Here is a 23486-nt window from a genome sequence, read left to right as displayed (position 1 = left end):
AGAAATTTTGAAAGAGATTGAGTGATTTCACCCAGTGTGCAACTTTTATCTTTATGGCCTCCACTAGATCTTTGAGAAGAGAGCAACAGATATTGTAGGTTTATCATCAAGTCACCAAGCAAAAGGCTTTTCAAGTATTATCAGGTCAGACCCATTGAACCTCATTAATAAGAGGGTTGGTTTTGGGGTCAGACCACAAAGCTCCTCTTGTCAGTCTAGCCCATTAGGAATTTGCTGAATATGAAGTGTTCAATTACTAATCCAGGAATTCATAAAGTAATCTAGTTCATATACAAAATGCTTAAAATACCATTCTTTCATTACTAGATCAAAGGCTCTTGTGTATGAAGATCAGGTTCACTTGCACCAGATGCAAGTATGGCAGCTAAAATAAAGATGAATGATCAATGTAGAGACGGTGCATTTCAAGTTACTGATTTAGTTATTAACAAAAGAGAGTTGTGTTTGGGTAACCATTTAGATTCTAGTATAACAGCATCAATTCCACCAGATGCAAGTATGGCAGCTAAAATAAAGATGAATGATCAATGTAGAGATGGCGCATTCCAAGTTATTGATTTAGTTATTAACAAAAGAGAGTTGTGTTTGGGTAACCGATTAGATTCTAGTATAACAGCATTGATTCCACATGTTGGCCTCTGGTGGAAAAACAGGAATATCTGCTCTTCCCTATAATGAATACAAGAAAAAGAGAATAGAACATGTGAAACAACTCTTCTTGCTACACTGCAGAGATCCTTACATCTAACTGTCTAGGCAAATTACTTATTCATCACCCATGGCCAACTCCAGTGCATAATCATCCCTTTCCTGCAACATCACAGATTGAAGAAAGAGAATTGGTAAAAGTTAGGCTGTTCATTCAAATCAAGAACATTTCTTTATTGTCAGGTAAAATATTGCAGGTCTTACAATTGGTCCTCGAGCAAAATATCTTCCAAATTGAAGCCAATATACCTGTAGAAAATAGGAATTCAATGTTGTATTACTCCAAATAACAAGAGATGGGTCAATACAAATAAAAATATCAAATAATCTTGTTAATGTTTTCTTTGAAGAGAGTTTTGCCTTTATTTGGATGTTACCTCATCCTCATCTTGGGTTTCAACTTCAACATCAGAAGATGGGAAGCCCACGCAGAGCAGTGCATAACCCTGCAGTACAAAAGATTTACACATAACTAAATTCTATTAATCCTGAAGATGGAAAGGAAATGAAGATAGATTGGTGGAATTGCAGGTTAACCATTTGAGACCAACCATCATAAGAAGCCTATACAATTCAATTCAGGTTCAAAATACAAATGAAATTTCCTACAGAATCTGGAACTTGGACATGGATTGGAGAAACAGGGATTAGATTCTAGATTTCTTTTAGAAAAGGTTACTAATATATCCAAAAGATGGAGAGCAAAAACAAGAAACAAGAGAGGATATACAAAAAGGGGGGGCACTGGGCAGGGCTTTGATACAAAAAGCCAAAAGCCCACTCAAGACAAATTTAAGCTGTTAACACTACACAAAAAAGTTTCTCTCCTGACCATTATTAGCTAAATGGTCAGCTACTTCATTCAGAGTTCTTGGAATCCATCTAAAGCAGCAGCCAAGGGAAGTTGAAATATCATGAATCTCATGAAGGAAACGAGCCATCCTCCAAGGACCTGTCTCAAAATTTGTTGCCCAACCAATCACTATTCTACAATCCCTTTCCACAAGCAGCAAACCAGAGAGCAGATGTTTAGCAAATCTGATACCCTACTTCAGCTTCAGAAACATCCCTAGCAGTGACAGCACTACTAAAAGCCCAGACCAGAAATCCATCAGCACTCAAGATAACTCCCCCAATTCCAGCCTTAGCTTCACCACAGTTTCTCAGTGTTCCACCAAACTGCAAGAGTTTAACAAAGGATATGTCTTTTCAGATCATCCAAGGATGTACTTTTATTTTAAAAAATTCTTCTATTGGATTCTTCCCATATGCCCCACATCACTGCATGAATTGCCTTCCAGTAGAACCCTCCCCTCAATCCCAGCTCCCCTCCTATCAACTGATTAGGAGGGGCTTCCCATATGCCCCACATCACTGCATGAATTGCCTTCCAGTAGAACCCTCCCATCAATCCCAGCTCCCCTCCTATCAACTGATTAGATTCTAAGTTTCCTAACATGGACATGGGTACAGGTATCCTGTTTGAATGTTATACAGTGCTTTTATATCTGGTTTTTGAAGCTAAGTTCATTTTTCAATTCGTATATCTTTCCAGGTCATATTTGTATAGTATAATTTAAAAAAAAATACAATACACACCTTCTGGTTCAAGTGAATAGTTTGATTGATTTTTATTTTATTTTTAATTGAACCTTGCAAAGAATGAAATCATGGTTGTGTTCAACCAGGAAAGCATGTCGAAATTAAAGACTTGATTCAAGCAACACGAATAACAATTTAAGAATAACCAAATATAGGGAAAATAGTTGGGGCAAGGGAGGGGTAACTTGGATGACGATGATAATGATCATGATAATGAGTGGAGGGTTCATTTTAAGTCCATAAGTATCAATATGCTAGAAAAATTCCTTCTATTTTTCTGCATCTTGTCTCTGCACAGCAGTATCAATCACTGAAAAGAAGAGGAAGTGTCAAGAGAGAAAGGTTTTCTTTCCTTTATCTTCTTCCTTTCATTTCCTCTGCAGTCTTCACCCTTCATTTTCTAAGAAAGCAATGGAAGACCTCCACCAGAAAAGGGAAAAAGGAAAGGGAAAGATGGACGCCAAGAGTAATGAGAACACCACAAAAGCCAAGTCACTTCTGTAAGCAAAGCAACAGCTTTACTCAAGAAGGCTTATTTATGGTCTGTCTTCTGCAACATTGAGATTGCACTAATCATCTTATCCTGCTCTGGCTGTCTCAACTAAAGCCTTTGTAGATTCCTCCAATTCATATTTTGTTCAGAATCCAATGCCCAATTCTAACAGCAAGAAGCCAACCAACACTGCCAGAATATAGGCATTTGATGGGAAGGGTTCCTAGTACAATGACCATTAAGGAACTCAAGCAACTAGAGAATAGACAGCAGAAAGACAGTAGAAGATTTTGGTCTGAAAAGATTTCTTTTTTTCTTTTTGCCAAAATAGAATATATGCATAAAAAGGACATTGACTTCAAAACAATAACATGTATATTTGTGCCAATATAGTTAAGAACAGGAGAGCACAATATGATATGAGCATGATACCGACATCCTAATATGTTATCATGCTGCCTCAATTATTTTGACATTCAAAATTTCCTCCAAAAAATGTACTGGAACCCAACCATCACCATTACCAACACCAAGAGCAAATAGCATTTCCAAATTCCAACTAGGTTAGTATGAAAATTATAGGCAAACTATCAGTACTGCAATCTTAAAAATATATATACATAGAATACCAAATATATATATATATATATATATATATATATATATATATATATAAACAAGTAAAATAACAAATGGAACAGAAAATACTCTAGAGTTCCATTCATCTTGAGAAAACCCACAAGTAGAACTAAGAGGTAACATGTAAGAATATTATCCTTTTATAGTTAAGAAACACATAAATGTAAAATACTGTCAAAAGTCAAGATGGGAAAAAGGTACTGTTAGTGGTGTTAGTGAAGGGGTATTTCAGTCTTTGTACTTGTTGAGAATGCTGATGTGTACTGTTATGTTAGTTCGAGTGCCTCTTACTTAAAGAAGGGCACTCAAGTCTTTTTCAATAAGTCAATAATATAATAATAGGTCTGGCCGAATCAAGGGATTAACTTTTTTCCCTAATTCGAACCAGCCTTTCTCTCTTTGCTCTCTTCTCTCTTTTCTTCTTTCCTCTCCTACTTCTTGCTGTCTACTTTACTCTACAGTCAACGAACAAGACAGAATTCTATGGCAGGTCAAACTTCAACATGGTATCAGAGCTAGGTTCACCAAATCAGACTTGCTAGAATTCTGCCTTCTGCGCATTCGAATTAGGGTTTCACTTGGGGTTCTCAGTTGTGAGTTGGAGACTGGGAAAAGGGCTGAAAAGGAGTGATCGCCCTCTTCCCTAGGAGGTCTCTATGCCTCCGATTGTGTCGTTGGTGATTGGTTGCTGTGGTTTCTAAGCCCTAGTTAGGGCTGGTACGTGTGGTGCAGTGGTGTCTCAGCCCTTCGTATGGTTGGCCTTCAGGCGATGAGGTAAAGTTTTTTTTATATATTTTTTTTTTGTTATGGAATACATGAGAGGTGTAGTACAGTTCGCATGATGGGTTCTCAGATTGCAGTATGCTAGGGTTTATGCTAGGGTTTATTCTGGTTTGTGTGTGATTCGAATGGCAATAGTGTCTACTTAATGGTGAAGCTTCCTATAGTTGTGGATTAATGTTGGTGGTGTTACAAGTGTGGTTTTCAGCTTTTGATATCGCTGAAATCAGTGTGTAGACCTCGGTGAGTAGGGGTTGTGGTGTTGTAGTTTTCAACATTTAATACTGCTGAAATCAGTGTACAGACTTCGGTGAGTAGGGTTTGTGGTGTTGCAGTTCTCAGCTGTTGAAATCAGTGTGCAGATTTCGATGAAGTGTCTGTGTGTAGTGTGCAGTGTGTAGTGCTCCTAATTCAGTGCTCAGAATTAAGGGAGTTCGGCAATGGCAGATAACAGTGATAGTAAACCTAGTGTCATGATATCTACTGACTACCTGAATGTCCAAATGACCTCCATTAAACTGAATGGAGAGAATTATGTCCCTTGGGCCAAGTCTGTAGAGGTTTTTCTGAAGGCGAAGAAGAAAGTGAAGCATATAAGAGAGGAGAAACCCCCCGCTAATTCTCAGGAGTATGAAGACTGGGAACAGGAAGATGCACAGATCATTACATGGTTGTGGAACAGTATGGAACCCAAAATCAGTGTGAACTTCATGTTTCTTGACACAGCCAAAGAGGTGTGGGATCATGCCAAGAAACTGTATTCAGGTCAGGATAATACCACTAGGGTATATCAACTGTATCAGGAATACTTCAATCTGCAACAGGGAAATCAGAGCCTTGAGGAGTACTATGCCAATGTGAGGAATATCCGTAATGAGTTAAATGTCTATCATCCTCTCACTTCAGATGTCAAAGTTCAACAGCAACAGCGAGAGCAGCTTGATGTAACACGGTTTCTGGTGGGGCTGAAGTCTGAGTATGAACCAGTACGAGCCCAGATACTAGGGGGATCTGCTCTTCCATCTTTAGAGGAGGTGTTTGCTCGTCTTCGGAGGGCTTCCATTGGATCTATGGACTCTAATGTCTCCGATAAATCAGCATTTGCAGTGTCAAGAGGCCGAGGTGGCAGAAGTGGGACTCGAGGAACCCAGCCTGGCAGGAGTGGTAGTGGTGGATCTACACACATCCGTGGTGGTGGTCGTACTGGAGGCAGAGATTCAGGGGGAGCTCGTGGTAGAGGACGTGGCTCGGGTCCACGGAAGTGTACTCACTGTGGTTTGGATGGACATACCATTAACTACTGCTATGACTTACATGGTCCTCCCTCGACGTGGGCCAACCATGCCATGACTAGTGACACCAGTTTCAGCCCTACACAGGAGAAACGGTCAGCTGACCCGATGCCTTCTACTCCCTCAGATGGTCCAGGCAAGGAGATGGTGAGTGTTCCTCGTGATGAGTATGAGAGGTTTGTTCAATCCAAGTCGCAGCAGAACACAGCTTCCTTTGCACACTCAGGTATGGCTTGTTTGGCATCCACACCCAACCCCTGGATTATTGACTCTGGAGCCTCCGATCACATGACGGGAACTCCAGGTGTGTTTTCATCTCTCACTCATTGCTCAACATCACAATCTGTTACCCTTGCTAATGGCTCCACGTCATCTATCTGTGGTGTTGGTAATGTTGACCTAGACCCTGTATCCCTATCCTCTGTTTTATATGTACCTAAGCTTCCATTTAATCTTATGTCTGTTAGTAAGCTGACCAAGTCACTTAAGTGCTCCATCACTTTTTACCCTTCTATGTGTGTTTTTCAGGATCTCAAGACGGGGATGAAGATTGGTGGAGGGCATGAAGCCGGTGGACTGTATTATCTTGATGGTGGTGGACGAACGTCAACGGCTCTTCAGTCATCCATTTCTCCTCTCCAGTGGCACTGTAGATTTGGTCATCCTTCGCTGAAAGTGTTGCAGTCCTTAGTCCCTTCATTGAGTCAACTTTCTGTTTTAGATTGTGAGTCTTGTCAATTTGGGAAACACCATCGTGTTCCCTTTCGTTCTAGGGTCGATAACCGTGTGTCGAGTCTTTTTTCTTTAATTCATTCAGATGTTTGGGGTCCTTATAAAGTGATGTCATATAATGGATACCGATATTTTGTTATTTTTGTTGATGACTGTTCAAGAATGACGTGGCTCTATTTAATGAAAGAAAGAAGTGAATTATTTTCCATCTTCCAGAAATTTTATGCTGAGATCCGCAATCAATTTGGTGTTCACATCAAAATTTTCCGTTCTGATAATGGTCGTGAATACTTGTCCTCATCTTTTCGAGAATACTTGGACCACCATGGGATTATACACCAAACTTCATGTACCTATACTCCGCAACAAAATGGGGTTGCTGAGAGAAAGAACCGCCATCTTGTAGAAACGGCACGCTCCCTCATGCACCACATGAATGTTCCCAAAACTTTTTGGAGCGATGCAATGCTCACCTCTTGTTTCTTAATTAATCGGATGCCCACGTCTATCCTTGATGGTCGTTCTCCTTTTAGTGTCTTATTCCCCAACATGTCTCCGTTTCCGCTTTCTCCTCGGGTATTTGGGTGTGTCTGCTTCGTTCATAATCTGAGTCCCGGGACTGACAAGTTAGATGCACGTTCCCTGAAGTGTATCTTCCTTGGTTATTCCCGAACTCAGAAAGGGTACAAGTGTTATCATCCTAGTTCTCGTCGTTCCTTGGTATGTGCTGATGTTACATTCTTTGAGTCTACTCCGTTCTTCGTGGGGTCCGGTGCTGCTGCTTCCCCCACATCACCACCTCCTCTTCCTCTTCCTGTGGCTGATCCACCTCCTTTGGTTCCAGTCATGCCTACGTCCTTGCCTCCGGTGCCACCATTGGTTGACCGTCCACCCATCCGTCACGTGTATACACATCGCCCACGTGTACCGGCTGCAGCTCCTCCAGCTTCATCACCGTCGACAGATCCAGCTCCAGCTTCGACACCAGCCTCCGACCTAGATCTTCCTATTGCCTTACGGAAAGGTAAGCGTACTTGCACCCTTCACCCTATTTCCAATTTTGTTTCACTTACCCACCTCTCCGTTCCCCATCGCCAGTTCATATCTTTGTTATCCTCCGTGGTTGTTCCTAAGGATGTCCAGGAAGCCCTTACCTCTCCAGAGTGGTGCCGTGCTATGGAAGAAGAGCTCTCTGCTTTGCATCATAATCACACTTGGGATCTCACCGCTCTTCCTCCTGGGAAGCAGGCTGTCGGTTGTAAGTGGGTGTATAGTGTTAAGTACTTGCCAGATGGTCGTGTTGAGCGCCTGAAGGCGCGGCTGGTTGCCAAAGGGTACTCCCAAACCTATGGCATTGACTACACGGAGACGTTCTCCCCGGTTGCTAAGATAGGATCAGTTCGTGTCGTCATCTCCCTTGCAGCTATGTCTGGTTGGCCTCTCCATCAGCTCGATATCAAAAATGCCTTTTTGCATGGGGATTTGCTCGAGGAGGTCTACATGGAGCAACCACCTGGGTTTGTTGCTCAGGGGGAGGATGGTAAGGTATGTAGACTTAAGAAGGCTATTTATGGACTTAAACAGTCCCCTCGAGCATGGTTTGGTAGGTTCAGTGAGGTGGTCAAGAAGTTTGGTCTGAAACAGTGCCAAGTTGATCACTCTGTCTTCAGTCTTGACTCTTCGGCAGGTAAAATAATATTGGTGGTGTATGTGGATGATATCGTTGTGACTGGGAATGATAAAATGGGCATTGACAGATTGAAGGCATTCCTACAGGAACACTTTCAGACAAAGGACCTTGGCAAGTTGAAATACTTTTTGGGCATAGAGGTAGCAAGATCTAAGCATGGCATTAATTTGTGCCAGAGGAAATATGTGCTTGATTTACTGGAAGAAACAGGATTGTTGGGTACTAAACCGGCTGAGACACCTATGGAAACAAATACGAGGCTGAGCAGTGATATAGGTGAAGTGTTTGAAGAGCCTGGCAGATACCGACGACTTGTAGGCAAACTAAACTATCTAACCATTACTCGGCCAGATATTTCATTTGCGGTTAGTGTGGTGAGTCAGTTCATGCAGAAACCTTTGGTCCCACATTGGAATGCAGTGCTAAGGATTGTGAGGTATCTGAAAGGAGCTCCTGGTCGTGGTTTGCTGTACAGAAGTGGTGGAAAACTGGTAGTAGAAGGATACACCGATGCTGATTGGGCAGGTTCTATGTCTGATAGACGATCTACCACAGGCTATTGCACCTTTCTGGGGGGTAACCTGGTAACATGGAAAAGTAAGAAGCAAACAGTTGTGGCAAGAAGCAGTGCAGAAGCGGAATATAGGGCCATGGCACATACTGCTTGTGAACTAGTGTGGCTGAGGAACCTTCTACAGGAGATAGGATATGACATCAGTACTCCAATGAAGCTCTACTGTGACAATCAGGCAGCGGTTCATATCTCTTCCAATCCAGTGTTTCATGAAAGAACCAAGCACATCGAAGTTGACTGTCATTTTGTGAGAGAGAAGGTGCTGAATGGGGTGATAGAAACTGCATATGTTAGTACGGGAAACCAGTGGGCAGACTTGTTTACAAAAGGCTTGAGTCGGGGGAGAGTGGACTACATATGTAACAAGCTGGGATTATATGATATATACTCACCAGCTTGAGGGGGAGTGTTAGTGGTGTTAGTGAAGGGGTATTTCAGTCTTTGTACTTGTTGAGAATGCTGATGTGTACTGTTATGTTAGTTCGAGTGCCTCTTACTTAAAGAAGGGCACTCAAGTCTTTTTCAATAAGTCAATAATATAATAATAGGTCTGGCCGAATCAAGGGATTAACTTTTTTCCCTAATTCGAACCAGCCTTTCTCTCTTTGCTCTCTTCTCTCTTTTCTTCTTTCCTCTCCTACTTCTTGCTGTCTACTTTACTCTACAGTCAACGAACAAGACAGAATTCTATGGCAGGTCAAACTTCAACAGGTACAAAAGTAATCAGTGGACAAGAAAAATGCCAGAGTGGTAATTCTTGTTAAATGTAAGAATATTATCCTTTTATAGTTAAGAAACACATAAATGTAAAATACTGTCAAAAGTCAATACGGGAAAAAGGTACAAAAGTAATCAGTGGACAAGAAAAATGCCAGAGTGGTAATTCTTGTTAAATATCAAGTTTAGACTTCTATATATGATGCATAAAAAGGAAAAAAATCAAACAGCTCATTGCAAAATGCAATGTGAATATCAAGAACTATATTCCAGCACTGAAGCCTCCAGCTCCTTGAATTTAAGTATACACCCAGGTCTCATAAATATCAAGACAAGGTGAACTGTAAAAACCTTTGATTTTAGCTCAGCAGATATTCCAAGGGCCTCAGGCTGTTTTATTTGTCCAGATTTTATTCGAACAGCACAGCTGGTACAACACCCTGTTAAATGATATTTTTTGTTAGTAATTATTTTAACTGATCAAATTGGCAAGGCCATTTTATCATCCAAGACAAGCAGACTCACACTGCATTAGTACCCCGATCAGAAACAAAACAGAAAAAAAAAAGGTGAAGGAATAAATAGATGCAAGCATAAAAATTTCATATCCGAAGACAACTCATATGACAAATATCCAAAAATCCTGAGTCAAACTCAACTCTAACTTACAGATCTTGGAACAACTTAGACTGCTACTTGACTTGAAAAAAACTTGCAAAAAAGAACTAAAAAAAAATTCCTAAGCCAATGAGAGTTTTTAATTAGAGTTAAGTTTGACTTAGAAAAGTAAATAAAGAGTCTATATGTATTCAGTCTTTATTATGTCTAGATTAGGATTGTTTTCACTTTCTGAATAAGGAAGTTTAATCTTAGAAGTTACTATTATTATTTTTTCATTGAAAGAGAAGTTATTAAATTGGTTTAGGAAGTTTTAGAGTTGTATTTCGATTTGAAGTCCAATAAGGCTCACTCTTACCTCAAATTTTGCTTGTTCTTGGATTTATGCTAATGCACTCGACTATCTTGATGGTCTTGAGTCCCTCAAGAAGTTAACAGGTGCTGACTCTTAGAGACACCGAGGTGCTGATTCCAGATTATTTATCTTTGTCTTCTTATTATATCTCCTTTCTCATCTTCATTATTAATAAAGCATTGGTCTTTTATCAATTAAAAATAATAAATAATACAGGTTTGTTCAGATATGGTCTATCTATTTTGAATCTGATTTATGTTTCAGGTAAAAGTTCTGGGCCAACATCATGGGGTTGATCTAGATCATTTACATACCACAACAATGAAATAGTAAGACAACTTTTTTCTCTTTTCTATTTTATCTTTACATAAAATGGAATTCCATAGACTCAACACTATTACATAAGAAAATCATGCTGTAATTTGCCACTTTGTATGAACTATAGTTGTGCATCACAAGAAAAGGACCATTTCCCAGAAAAAAAAAAGACTTTTCCTTCTTTATTTAAATTGGGTCCTGTTCAACAAATGAGGCTAAAAACAATTATCTTCAGTGTTAAGTTCCATGCACGGGCTTAGAAGCAAGGTCATGGACATGAAAAGAAAAGTGAATATAAAGTTACGTCAAAGATAAAAGGCTACACATGGTTCTTTAAAGTCAAGAGCTAACCTATATTCTCTGGTGAGAACTGCTCACCACAGGGGCTGCTTTGAGGGAGCCCTGCCTCCTATAAATGAGAGAGAGAGAGAGAGAGAGAGAGAGAGAGGCTTTTGAGAAACTGAATCTGCTCATTCCATTATTCAGTCTGATATTTAAAAGGCACTTACATTGAAGGCACATGGGGGAAAATCAGGTGTAATCATTAATACCGCAACTAACCGATCTGTCGTGACCTCCTAATGTAGACGTGCTTGAGAGGTGGCTTTGGGCTTTGGACCACCATTGACTTGGGGCTAGTGAAGTGGCGCACCTGGGTCTCCTGGGCTGGCTGGGCCTTATCAATTCCCCCCTCCTCAGAAATAACCTTGTCCTCAAGGTTTATGTTGGGGAACTGCTGCCCGAGAGTGGTGTAGATCTACCAAGTGGCTTCCTCCGCTGGTAAATGGGTCCACTGCACTAACACTTCTCTGATCAAGGTGTTGCCTGAATGTACCCAACACTGATCAAGTATTTTGTGGGGCTCAACTAGAGGTGAGCCTTCCTCCGTGAATTCAGGGAGAGCTGGGATTGATATAATTGCCAGTGAAATGCCCTTTTTTAACAGTGAAATGTGGAAAACAGGGTGTAGCCGAGAGGTAGCAGGTAGCTGCAGATGGTAGGCTACAGCTCCTATCTTCTCAATAATGCAAAAAGGGCAGAAATACCTGGGGGAGAACTTTCTCCAAGCCCTTCTTGCTAAGGAATTCTGGCGATAAGGTCGTTTATCATAATGGGTTTTCATCAATATCTGGGATCTTAGGAGATGATCTTTGAGAGATTTAAGGACCTCATCCTGCTGGATCTGTTGGGCATCCACTTCAGCCATCAACATGGATCCCTTTTTGTAAGGCAAAATGGAAGGGGTTCTCTTCCATAGAGAGCAAGAGAGCACGGAATGGGGACATGCTTGTGGAAGCATGGTAAGAGGAGTTACACCAAAATTCAGACCAGGGAAGCCAACGGGCCCACTGTTTGGGCTTTTCCGCTACAAAGCACCACAAATAAGTTTCTAGACACTGGTTTATCACTTCCATCTAGCCGTCAGTTTAAGTGTGCTAACTGGTGGAGTGTAACAGCTTGGTACCTTGGGCCTTGAAGTATTCTGTCCAGAACCCACTCATAAATGTAGGGTCCTGGTCCGATAATATGGACTGTGGTGTTCCATCTAGGCGTGTAACCTCTCGTATGAAGACCCATGCTAGTTGGGCAGCAGTAAAGGGATGGGAGAGGGCCACAAAGTGGCTGTATTTGGTAAGTTGGTCCACCATCACCATGATGACAGACTTACCAGCAGATGTAGGTAGTCTGTTATGGTCACACCATCCGGCAGCACACTGCGGCGCAGTCATAGGCAGCAGCACGCACAGCAGGCCGCACAGCAGCAGGCACCGCCTGGCAGCGCCACACAGCAGCACGCACCGCCAGGCAGCAGTGCGCACCGCACGCACTGCACGGCAGCACGCACCGCGCACACGCCCGGCACCGCACGGCAGCGGCACCATGAGCCGCGCGCACGCACTGCGCGGCAGCAGCATTGCACGCACGCACCACGCGGCAGCGGCACCATGAGCCGCGCGCACGCACCCGGCAGCAGCAGCAGAGCGGGGCCCACACGACAGCTCATAGGGGTGGGCCCACCCTTATCTGGACACGTCAAGCCAACTCGCCGCCAGTTTATCTTATCCCTTATCTTATTTTATCTTCTTAAGTAAGAGTTATGAGTTTTAGTTTGAGTAGGAAATTAGGAGTTTTAGTTTGAGTTGGATTACCCTAGCCTAGCCGAATCCAACAAGGAATTCTCTTCTGTAATCTCCTATTTAAGGAGCTACGAATTGAAATAAAGCATTCAGTTTTCCAGTCAAGAAAAGAGTGAGGAGAGTTCGGGTGGTCTCTTGGACAAATCACCCACTAGATAGTCAAAATAGGGTCTGTGTGCAAGGCCAAAGGCAAGGGAAGATCAGGGGTTCCTGCCGTGGAACGACCCGTGACGCGATCCTACACGCGGGCCCATAACAATTTGGTATCAGAGCCTACCGTCATGGGGGAACAGGAACCGCTGTCTTCCAGGGTCAACGAACTGGAACATAGGCTAGCAGAAACCAGCATGGAGGTTCGTGAAGTTAGGGAAGATATCCGGGAGATGCGATGCCTGCTGGAAGCATTCCTCCACAAAGAAATGAGTTCTGAGGGAATCGCCAACACCAACAGACACCATCCGGACTGGGAAGAGGCATCCAGCGAACAACAGATCGCGGCTCCTACAGCCACAATTATTTCCAAGGATCAGCGCACGGAGGATGAAACTGTAAAGTCTCCTCCTTTAGCCGGGGACAATGTCACGAACATTATAGTAGAACCTGCTGAATGCGCTCCTTTGAAGAAGACAGGTGGGCTTGGCGATGTTGCTGGGGCTTTACCAAAGGCCTTGGATCGGCGTGGACATAGAGTTATGGTTGCGGCACCACAGTATGGTAACTATGCAGAAATCCAAGAAACAGGAGTGCACAAGAGATGTAAGGTGGAGGGGCAGGATATAGAGGCAACTTCCTCTCAAGCTTATATTGATGGCATGGATTTTGTGTTCATAGACAGCTCTATGTTCCGCAATATTGAGGAAAATACATATGGGGGAGGCCGAGGGGATATTTTAAAACGCATGGTTCGCTTCTGTAAGGCTGCTCTTGAGGTTCTCTTCTATAAGTATACTCGGTGCGTTCCTGTGATCCACAACAAAGCACACCGGGGCCGTGGTCCAGTACGCGATTTTTGTTATGTGGATCTTCCACAAAACTACTTCAAACTATATGACCCAGGAGGTGGGGAACACTTCAATGTCCTTGCGGCTGGACTGAGTGCAGCAGATCGTGTAGTCACTGTAAGCCATGGTTACGCCTGGGAGCTGGAAACTAAAGAAGGTGGCTGGGGTCTGCATCAAATAATCCAGCTTGATGCACTGAGATACGGGGTAGTCCCTGTTGTTCTTACTGTTGGTGGACTGAGAAATAGTGTACAGCCGTTTGATCCATTCGCAGAGTCCCAAGCGATGTATCCAGAATACGAGCTTGAGGACAAGCTCGTAGTCCGGGAGGGGTGTAATGTTATGGTCACACCATCCGGCAGCGCACTGCGGCGCAGTCATAGGCAGCAGCACGCACAGCAGGCCGCACAACAGCAGGCACCACCTGGCAGCGCCGCACAACAGCACGCACCGCCGATAGCGCGCAGCACGCACCGCCAGGCAGCAGCGCGCACCGCACGCACTGCACGGCAGCACGCACCGCGCACACGCCCGGCACCGCACGGCAGCGCCACCATGAGCCGCGCGCACGCACCGCGCGGCAGCGGCACCATGAGCCGCGCGCACGCACCCGACAGCAGCAGCAGAGCGGGGCCCACACGACAGCTCATAGGGGTGGGCCCACCCTTATCTGGACACGTCAAGCCAACTCGCCACCAGCTTATCTTATCCCTTATCTTATCTTATTTTATCTTCTTAAGTAAGAGTTATGAGTTTTAGTTTGAGTAGGAAATTAGGAGTTTTAGTTTGAGTTGGATTACCCTAGCCTAGTCGAATCCAACAAGGAATTCTCTTCTGTAATCTCCTATTTAAGGAGCTACGAATTGAAATAAAGCATTCAGTTTTCCAGTCAAGAAAAGAGTGAGGAGAGTTCGGGTGGTCTCTTGGACAAATCACCCATTATGAGAGTTCAGGTGGTCTCTTGGACAAATCACCCACTAGATAGTCAAATTAGGGTCTGTGCGCAAGGCCAAAGGCAAGGGAAGATCAGGGGTTCCTGCCGTGGAACAACCCGTGACGCGATCCTATGCGCGGGTGAAGTCCCGCCAGGGATGGGTAAGGGCTGGAGAAGTCCCGCCGGGGATCGAGTATCATACTTATACGGTTGACAAATAGTGCAATGGGCAACCCAGTCTTGGACCATCTTCTTCATTCCAGTCCAATAGTAGTGTGAGGCCAGGCGCTTGTAGGTCCGCAAAATTCCAGAATGACCACCTAAAGCAGATTCATGAAAAAGTTGAATGAGTTGAGTAAGGGAGATGAGGAACGCAATACCAGTCGTCCTTTGTAGAAAATATCAGAGTTCTAAAGGGAGAAACCCGGTTTAGCATTCAAATCTTTCGCCAACTGAGCTCTGATACGGGCCAGACTTTCATCTTGTTGTGCTGCCTCCTTGAGTTGGGCCCAGAGGGCATAGACAAGCTTGATTCTGTCAGAGCTCATGGGACTGGGATAGCCCATCTGCACTTTATTTGAAGCACATGGTTTATATTCAACCCGATAATCAAAGCCCAAGAGCTTGTAAAACCACTTCTGCTGTGTAGGCCCATGAATTGGCTGCTCCAACATGTATTTCAGACTTTGGTGATCAGTTTTCATGGGCGACCCAGCAAATATGGATGCCATTTTTGTACAGATAAGACCAACGCCATTAGCTCCTTTTCATAAGTAGATTTAGATTGGGCCTGTGGAGATAAAACCTTGCTGAAGAAAGCAATGGGGTGTCCGTTTTATGCAAGAACCGCTCCATTGCCAACCCTAGATGTGTCATATTCAATAGTGAAATCTTGGAAGAAATCCGGCAAGGCAAGAATGGGAAGATTGGCCACGACCTGTTTTAGGGCCCCAAAAGTCCATTCAGCACTGTCATCCGAAGAGAAAGCCCCCTTCTTCAAGAGTTGTGTCAGTGGAGATGCAATGGTCCTGTAGCCCTTGATGGAACATCGGTAATAACCAGTTAAAGCAAGAAAATCACAAAGCCCCCGAACAGAATTGGGTTTGGGCCAGTTGAGCATATCTTGGATTTTGGTTGGGATGCCTGTCACTGTGCCTGCCCTTACTAGGTGGTCTAGGTCATGGACTTCAGGCTGTCCAAATGTGCATTTTGAGGATTTGGCATACAGCTTATGGCCATGTAGAGTTTCAAAGGTGGCATGTAGATGGGTGAGATGTGAAGCCCAATCCTTGCTGTAAATTAATATATCATCAAAGAACACTAACAAGAATCGCCTTAGATATGGCCGGAACACCTCATTCATCATAGCTTGGAAGGTTGAAGGTGCATTGGTCAAGCCAAAGGGCATAACCAGAAACTCATGATGACCGTCATGTGTTCTGAAAGTGGCCTTAGGGATATCCTCGGTGTGCACCTTGATCTGATGATACCCAAATCATAGGTCAAGTTTTGAGAACACTTCAGCTCCCCACAATTCATCAATCACCAGAATGGGGAAGCGGTCTTTAACAGTAATACAGTTGAGAGCCCTGTAGTCAACACAAAATCTCTAGGTTCCATCTTTCTTAACAAGGAGGGCAGGAGCAGAATACGGGCTTGAACTGGGCTGAATCCACCCTTTTTCCGGGAGTTCTTGTATATATAGCATGTTCAATCTCTATCTTTTGAAAATGAGGTCATCTGTAGGGGCATATATTTGTCGGGGTGCTCCCAGTACAATGGGGTGCCCCTGGTATATTTGTAGGGGGGAAGGGTCATAGACTCTTCAAAAATGTCATGATACTCCTCGAAGAGCCATTTGAGGTCCCCTTCTAATTGGGAGCTAGGCAGTTGAGTCTCAGGTCCAAGAAGCTCAACCCCCTCCCAATCTGGGCCCATATACATCAGCACTGGCAGGTCCATGTATTAACAATATTTCATGCTAGACTAGTTTAACTCATGTTTTGAGGGAGTTGCGCGCGACCCACACGATAACATATCTGCCCATTTTGAGTGAAGTGCATGGATAACCTAGCCCAAACATGGATGACCGGTCCCAAATTACTCAGCCACTATATACCGAGAACTATGCCGGTTCCCCAAAATTCTAGAGGATGGAGATCCACCTTAAACTAATTCCCTTGTATCATAAGGTCAACCCCATTGCAAAGCCCATTACAGGTCAAGTAATTTCCATTGGCCACATGCACCAGAAATGGCTCAATGGGCTGAACCAGAAGCCTCAATTGCCGAGCCAACAATTTGATAATAAAATTCTAAGTACTACCACTATCTATTAGAATGGAAATAGAGCGGCTCTTGAGCTTACCTTCCACCCTCATTGTTCTTGGTGTTAGTCAGCCTATTAAAGCATGAAGGGATATTTCCGGAGCTTCATCCCGTTCCTCTATCTCAACATATTCCGACGGCTCTTGATCTGAATCCTCATCATTGTCCTCCATGCAAAGTACGAATAGTTGCTGCTTCTTGCATCTGTGACCCAAGGAAATTTTCAAGTCACAGTTATAGCAGAGGCCTCATTCTCTGCATGATTGCAGCTCTGTCCAACTAAGCTTCTTAAAGGGCAGCGGGGGGCAAGGCGGAGAAGTTTTGATGATAGAGTTTGGGTTTCGATGCAACCTCTTCATCCTATTCAACCATTCCTCATGGAGGCATGCCAAGCTAGCTGCAACAATAACAGTCGTCGGTTGAAGAGCTTTCACTTTGATCCAGATGTCTTCCTGGAGCCCTCCAAAAAAGCATCCTACCAATGCCTTCTCAAGCCACCCAAAAACTCGAGAAGCCAGCTTCTCGAACTTGTTCTAGTACTCCTGAATAGAGCCTGTCTGTCTAAGCTTCGAAAGGGCTTCATCAAAATCATCATAACTCGATGACCCAAATCAGGCACATAGGGCTTCGGAAAAATCGGACCAAGTGAGATGAGTATCACTTCCCCCTCCATATGAACTGAAGCCACTGCAACCTTCTGTTGGCCCAGAATCCCATTATATTCGAAGAATCGTTCTGCTCTGAAAATCCATGAGGTTGGATCATCACCAGAGAAGAGGGGAAATCCGGCTTAGTCTTGCAATATGGATTTCCCACCTGCTTCCAACTACTCCCTTGGCTTGAGCCTTCATCTGGATCTCGAGTTGCTGTAGAATTCAGTCATTCACACTGGCTAGCCATTGCAGTCAAGGCTTCCTTAATCTCCTTGAGTTCCCTGGTAACCTTCTGTAACTACCCTTCTATCTTTTCCATTCTTTGTCCATGCCGAAGATCTGGTTCCCTCCCGGTAACCTGCGCTCTAATACACAATTGGTGAGAATTTCTAACCACAAGGGCTGCTTCAAGGGAGCGCTACCTCCTAGAAATGAGAGAGAGAGAGAGAGAGAGAGAGAGAGAGTTTTGAGATAAATTTGTCCATTCCATTATTCAGTCAGATATTTAAAAGGCACTTACATCGAAGGCACAGGGGAGAAAATCAAGTGTAATTTAGACATGCTTGAGAGGTGGATTTAGACCTTGGACCACCATCGGCTTGGGGCTGGTGAAGTGGCGCACCTAGGTCTCCTAACCGACTAGGCCTTATCATTCTCCCATAGTTACGGGGAAACTCCACTAGGCAGTAACATCCCTAGTATTTGGTCTCCCTCACAATCTGATGAAATAGAAGCTGATAAAAAGATACTCTTTCCTAAAAAATATCATCATCATCATCCAAACCTTATTCCAACTATATGGCGTCGGCTACATAAATCTTGTTTTGCCAATCTGTTATATTTAATGCCATATCCATTGTTAAATTACTGGTGCTTAAATCATTTCTTAGTACTTCTACCCATGTCTTTTTTGGTCTACCCCTTGCCCTTCTAGCCCCTACAACTTGTAAGAAATCACTTCTTATGGGTGTTGTTGATGGTCTTCTATACACATGACCAAACCATCTTAATCTTCTTTCTTTATCACCTATTGAAGCTACTCCTGAGTTCCTACAAATGAATTTATTTCTACTCCTATCCCTTCTAGTTTTTCCACTCATCCATATAAGCATATGCATTTCTTCCACACTCGTTTTCTGGACATGTTGTTTCTTGACTGCCCAACACTTTGCTCCATACAATATAGTAGCCTTACAACTGATTTATAGAATTTTCCTTTTAATCAAAGTGGTATTTGCTCATCACATAAGACTCTAGATGTATCCCTCCATTTTGCCCATCCTACTCTAATTCTATAGGTGAAATTCTCCTCAATCTCTCCCTTGTTATGAATTATTGAACCAAGGTACCAAAAAAGGTCACATTGAGTTATCTCTTGATCTCCAATTCCAAGTGTTCGCTTCTCAGTTTCAGCCAAGATAACAAAGCAAGAGAAAGAGCCCTAGGCCATCCATTCCCTTCCAAACATTTCAATGAAATGATTCCTCATCTTGCTGAGAACTCATTATGTAGGAGATGTGAGACTAAGTCTAGCTGAACTTCACAAGTGCACATCAGTGTTGTCAACGACATGAGGCAATGACTAGTTGTTGGTGACGCAATGAACAAAAAGGCGTTATAAATTTAAGATATTGATGCAATCTTAAATATTGGTGAATATAAACTTCAAATATGCAATAAAAGAATGACAAAAATCATATGATGTCCACTCTTCACTTTGCAAAAGTAAGAAGGAAGGCTGGGTAGGCTGAGATTGGAAGTGGTAATCTTCATTTTTCAAAGAATGAGTGCAACCTTGATGTACAGAAACTCACTGGACCAGGCATGTTTATTTTGTTTTGTTCTTCAGTTAATACAATATATTACCTTTCTCAAAAAAAAAAAAAAAGAAAAATGAGTGCAACCTTGACTATTTCATATGGTTTCCTTGTTTGTGGCAACTCCATACCAGCACAAAATAATTTGAAGAAGGCAATTAGAAGGAATCCTCCACTATTCTTTTATTTTATGCCTTGTTCCTACTTCATATACCACCACCTGACTACATGCTACACAAATGTTTAGCATGCATAAATGAAAATAAAGGAATAAATATTACATATGATATATTTTAAATAATTATAAATAAAACAAACAATTAAAAACTAAAATAAGTGTTTGATTGACTAGGTTGACTAATTATATTGATTGGTCATTAGTCAACTTGGTTCATGCTTGGTTGTCCTAGGAAACCACATCATGGATATCAACCAACTGGTTATTGATTGATGTAGTTAGTAAGGACCTCAGTGACTAGTTGGTTCCACTAGTTTGTGCTTCGATGGCAATTGTGCACATAAGTTTCTTACATCCCACCTCTGGATATAAGATGATCAGATGCTAAATTTGTTCAGGAGAGACACACATATAAAGTACACCTAGGAGGAATTTACAATACCTAGATATGGATATCAACACAGACATGGATACAAGAAATGGGTATTTTATAACTGATGTAGCTGAGGGGCTTTTTGATAACAACTGATGTAGCTGAACTGAATGACTTATTGCTTGGCACTCCTTGGTGGTTGAAGCTGAAATTTGGTCGATTCCCAGGGTGTGATAAGAAATCATCTAGGTGAAGTTGTGGCACTCTTCTCAGGACCAATAGGTATTGGTGACTCAATACAGGCTGAATCTCTGGCTCTACTTCAAGGCTTAAAGATGGCTGAGTAGATTGGAACAACAGAATTAGAAATAGGAGACTCACTACTGGTCATCTCTTGGGCTAAACACATCACATCAGCACCTTGGAAGCTCAAATTTATCTACAGAGAAATTGACACAATTGCAAGGAGGTTTAACTCTCAGTTTGCTTGGGTTAGAAGGACTGCAAATGGATTGGCGGATACCCTAGCTAAACAGGGGGCAAATAGACCTACCTTGTACTGGGCTGAACTATAACTGTTTTGTATGTGTCTGTAGACAGGGTTATAGATTGGGTTAAAGCATTATTGCAACCTATATCTATTGTAATTCAATACTTCTCTGTTATTAATAAAAGTCTTTTGCTGATAAAAAAAAAAGTATTCTATTACTTCATTATTTTATCAACTAAAAGACAAATCAATAAATCATTCAGTTCAGCTACTTCATTTCTCAATACTTAAGCCTTGCCAAATTTAACTAAATTTCAAACATATAAAGATATTTTATATTATGATTTTAAAACACCATTTATATTTTTAAAGTCACAATGCTATTGAGTATATGTAAAAGAATCCATGCAGTATCCAGTGTCATATGTATTTTGTGTGTTCAATAACAGTGTTCTAGGGATGGACAGGTGATATCATAGGGAAAAATATGTGCAGACAAAATCCAACACCATGGAACATTATTCACATTATCCCCATCCAGCAGAAAGGAGTAATTATACCTCAATTTAAAATAAAAAAAAAAAGCTATTCAAATCCGGGTTCCAATTTCTAAACTTCCCACTCAAAAAGGAAACTGGACTGTTAAATCTATGCAGCCTTTAACCATTAAGTCTGTTTTCCAATCATTGCTATTTGTGTCTGAATTCTGAAATAAGGACCCCATGCTACCTCATTGGAAAGCATCTTGTAGCAAATTTTAACTGATGCTCCTTTATCAAAAATCAACAGATCTAGAAGCAAATGCTTCACTAATAGTTTTTCAACCATGCCACTTGGCCTCACAAAACTGTACTTGGTTCCTGGACCCAATCGAAATGAGGATATCTTTTTTTGGAAGCCCAAAGAATGCTCAAGCGTTGCAGAACAAATAGTAGAACATTAAGGTTTTGGTCTTTCTTCCCAGTCATGTCCAAGAGTCCTATGTGCACCTCGTTCCTAAAACAGCATAACCATTTTCTGAGTATGCTTTATTCATTGACCAAATTGAACTCAAAGAAAAACCCCAAACCACCTCTCTCTTTGGCATGGAAATCTTACTCCACAAAAGTGATACATTTTTTCATCATCGGGTCTATTCCAGATGATCTCTTCCTTTTTTCTCCAACATTTCAGTCACTGCCACTGGAACAGAAAAAGGGTAAGGTATTAAGGTAATAATTTGATACATTGCAAACCACACCAGAATACTGATAACCTCACAAACTTCTAGAGTGAAATGGGTTTTGATTGAAAATTTTTAACGAGATGATAAGATTTTAATTTCTTCTTAAAAAGTGGTTCCACTTCAACAAATTAAAGAAAAGAAAAAAAGAACATGAAAGAGGATTACCAAAATATTCTAACAGCTTCTAGAGTGTAGTAACTAGTTGGTTTTTGAATTAGGACTCAATATGAGATGCTGAAATTATAGCTAGGGTTCTTGAATGTGATTTTCTTTTAAGTAATCAAGACCAAAAAAAAGCAAAAGATTGATGAGAGGAGTATCAAAATAATCTAACAAATTTTAATAGAGATCCTATAAAGAGATGCCTCAATTGTAACAATTGTCGTGTAATGTGCTTCCCTTCTAACTAATAAAACTAAACAAAAAAGAAAGAAGAATGTGAACAGAAGATAATGGACATTTTGAGGAATATGGGACAATACCGTGCCTGCAAGCAAATGGCAGAGTTATGTTCTGAGCTTCAGCGGTATGCAATATATACTGGTCCTGCGAAATTGGATCAAGCAGTCCACATAATTTAATTACTTTATGTACTGGATACAATATGTAAACACTATGCATTAAGATGAACCCGTTAAAAAATAGTCATGAGAGAACAAAACCCAGACAAGAAAATGAACCAGAAAATTCTCCAGCTGTGATAACGGTAAGACCGTGTTTCTTTATAAGTGAAGAAAGGAGGGAGCTCGTGGTACCTCAGGAACGAGGAACTCGTGAGAGACTCCTCGCTGTCTGTCGTGTACTGTTACTTTGTGGACTGGAACCGACGACGGCGAAGTGTAACCGCCCGGAAGGTCAGAGACTTCGGCGGGAGTTTGAAGTTCAGCTTTCGTGGAGACTCGATGGCTTTTGGTCGGACTAATACGGCAAAACTGACGGAAAGCATGGGGTTTCCGGCACGTTGAAATGCAGAAGGGGTGCCGGTTGGTGGCGATTCGGAGATCCATAATAGGTACAGAACAGGAAAACTGAAGTTGGTTTTGGTCTTTACATGGCAAGGCTATGGATAGGGGAGATCTGCAACTGGATAACGGAAATAGTGGCATTTGGACATGCGGACTGATGCAATAGGGCCCTTCGGATTCGAGATGGGCGGCTCCTGACTATCTGTCGATTCTGTCCCCTTGTTTGGACCAGCGGCCAGGGATATAGCAATTCATAGGGCCTGGTTGCGTGTGAACCTGAGCCATGGGCTGGCCTGGGCACTGGGGCCGCACCTATCATGTAAACTATTCGCAACAATATAATTTATGGTAAATTACAGGGTACTACCCTGTACTTTTGGCATATGATGCTTAGACCCGGAATTTTCATTTGAGACAAAACCAAAACTTTTTGATTTCAACACTTTGTTCCCATAGATGGACCGATGAAAAAGTTAATTTACTAAAAATGGAAAGGGCAAATCACCTTATTCCTTTTATCTCCCACTTTGGATGATGATGAGGGGTAATTTGGCTCTCCAATTACAGACTGCCACGTAGTAGGCATGAATTGTTTTATGACACCTTAGTGTTATACGTGGTCAAACTTTGACTTCGTCCGAACAGATCGGCTTATGCTACTCTCCTTGAACCCAACCTGCTTCGATAGATCGGCAAAATGCTTAACAATTGCCCGGAGTACACCACCTTAGGGGTACGAGCCAAAGACTCTGACGACCGACCTGCCATTCCGACTTGGGTAACTGACAACCTGATGAACCTCGGGGACACTGACCTATGTGGTACGTCTTCCCTTTTCCGCCTGT

General features: G+C 42.4%; 2 protein-coding genes across 3 annotated transcripts in view; one reads left to right on the top strand and one right to left on the bottom strand.

The window, feature by feature from the left end:
- The window catches only part of LOC104590014 (knotted 1-binding protein), a 40641-nt gene extending 30014 nt beyond the window's left edge, over positions 1 to 10627 (top strand). The window contains exon 7 of the mRNA XM_088903376.1: positions 10486 to 10627. Coding sequence (XP_088759502.1) covers positions 10486 to 10489 — 4 coding nt within the window. The 3' untranslated portion in view covers positions 10490 to 10627. The remainder of the gene's footprint in view (positions 1 to 10485) is intronic.
- Positions 558 to 22838, bottom strand: FDC2 (2Fe-2S ferredoxin-like superfamily protein). Of its 2 annotated transcripts, XM_010248503.3 has the most exons (6): positions 22432 to 22826; positions 22159 to 22222; positions 9600 to 9688; positions 1107 to 1175; positions 934 to 978; positions 558 to 831 (listed from the first exon to the last, which is right to left on the bottom strand). In XM_010248503.3, exons 1-6 carry the CDS (start codon positions 22780 to 22782, stop codon positions 787 to 789), a joined length of 663 nt encoding a protein of 220 aa, XP_010246805.1. In that variant the 5' UTR covers positions 22783 to 22826; the 3' UTR covers positions 558 to 786. The 2 variants fall into 2 exon arrangements, with proteins under 2 accessions (XP_010246805.1, XP_088759495.1); XM_088903369.1 differs by lacking the exon at positions 9600 to 9688 and having other exon boundaries at positions 22164 to 22222; positions 22432 to 22838.
- Between the last annotated feature and the right edge of the window lie 648 nt (positions 22839 to 23486).

This window comes from Nelumbo nucifera, chromosome 4, assembly GCF_055504915.1.
Source record: "Nelumbo nucifera cultivar China Antique chromosome 4, China Antique-T2T, whole genome shotgun sequence".
NCBI lineage: Eukaryota > Viridiplantae > Streptophyta > Magnoliopsida > Proteales > Nelumbonaceae > Nelumbo > Nelumbo nucifera.
This window is presented reverse-complemented; position numbering and strand designations above follow the sequence as displayed.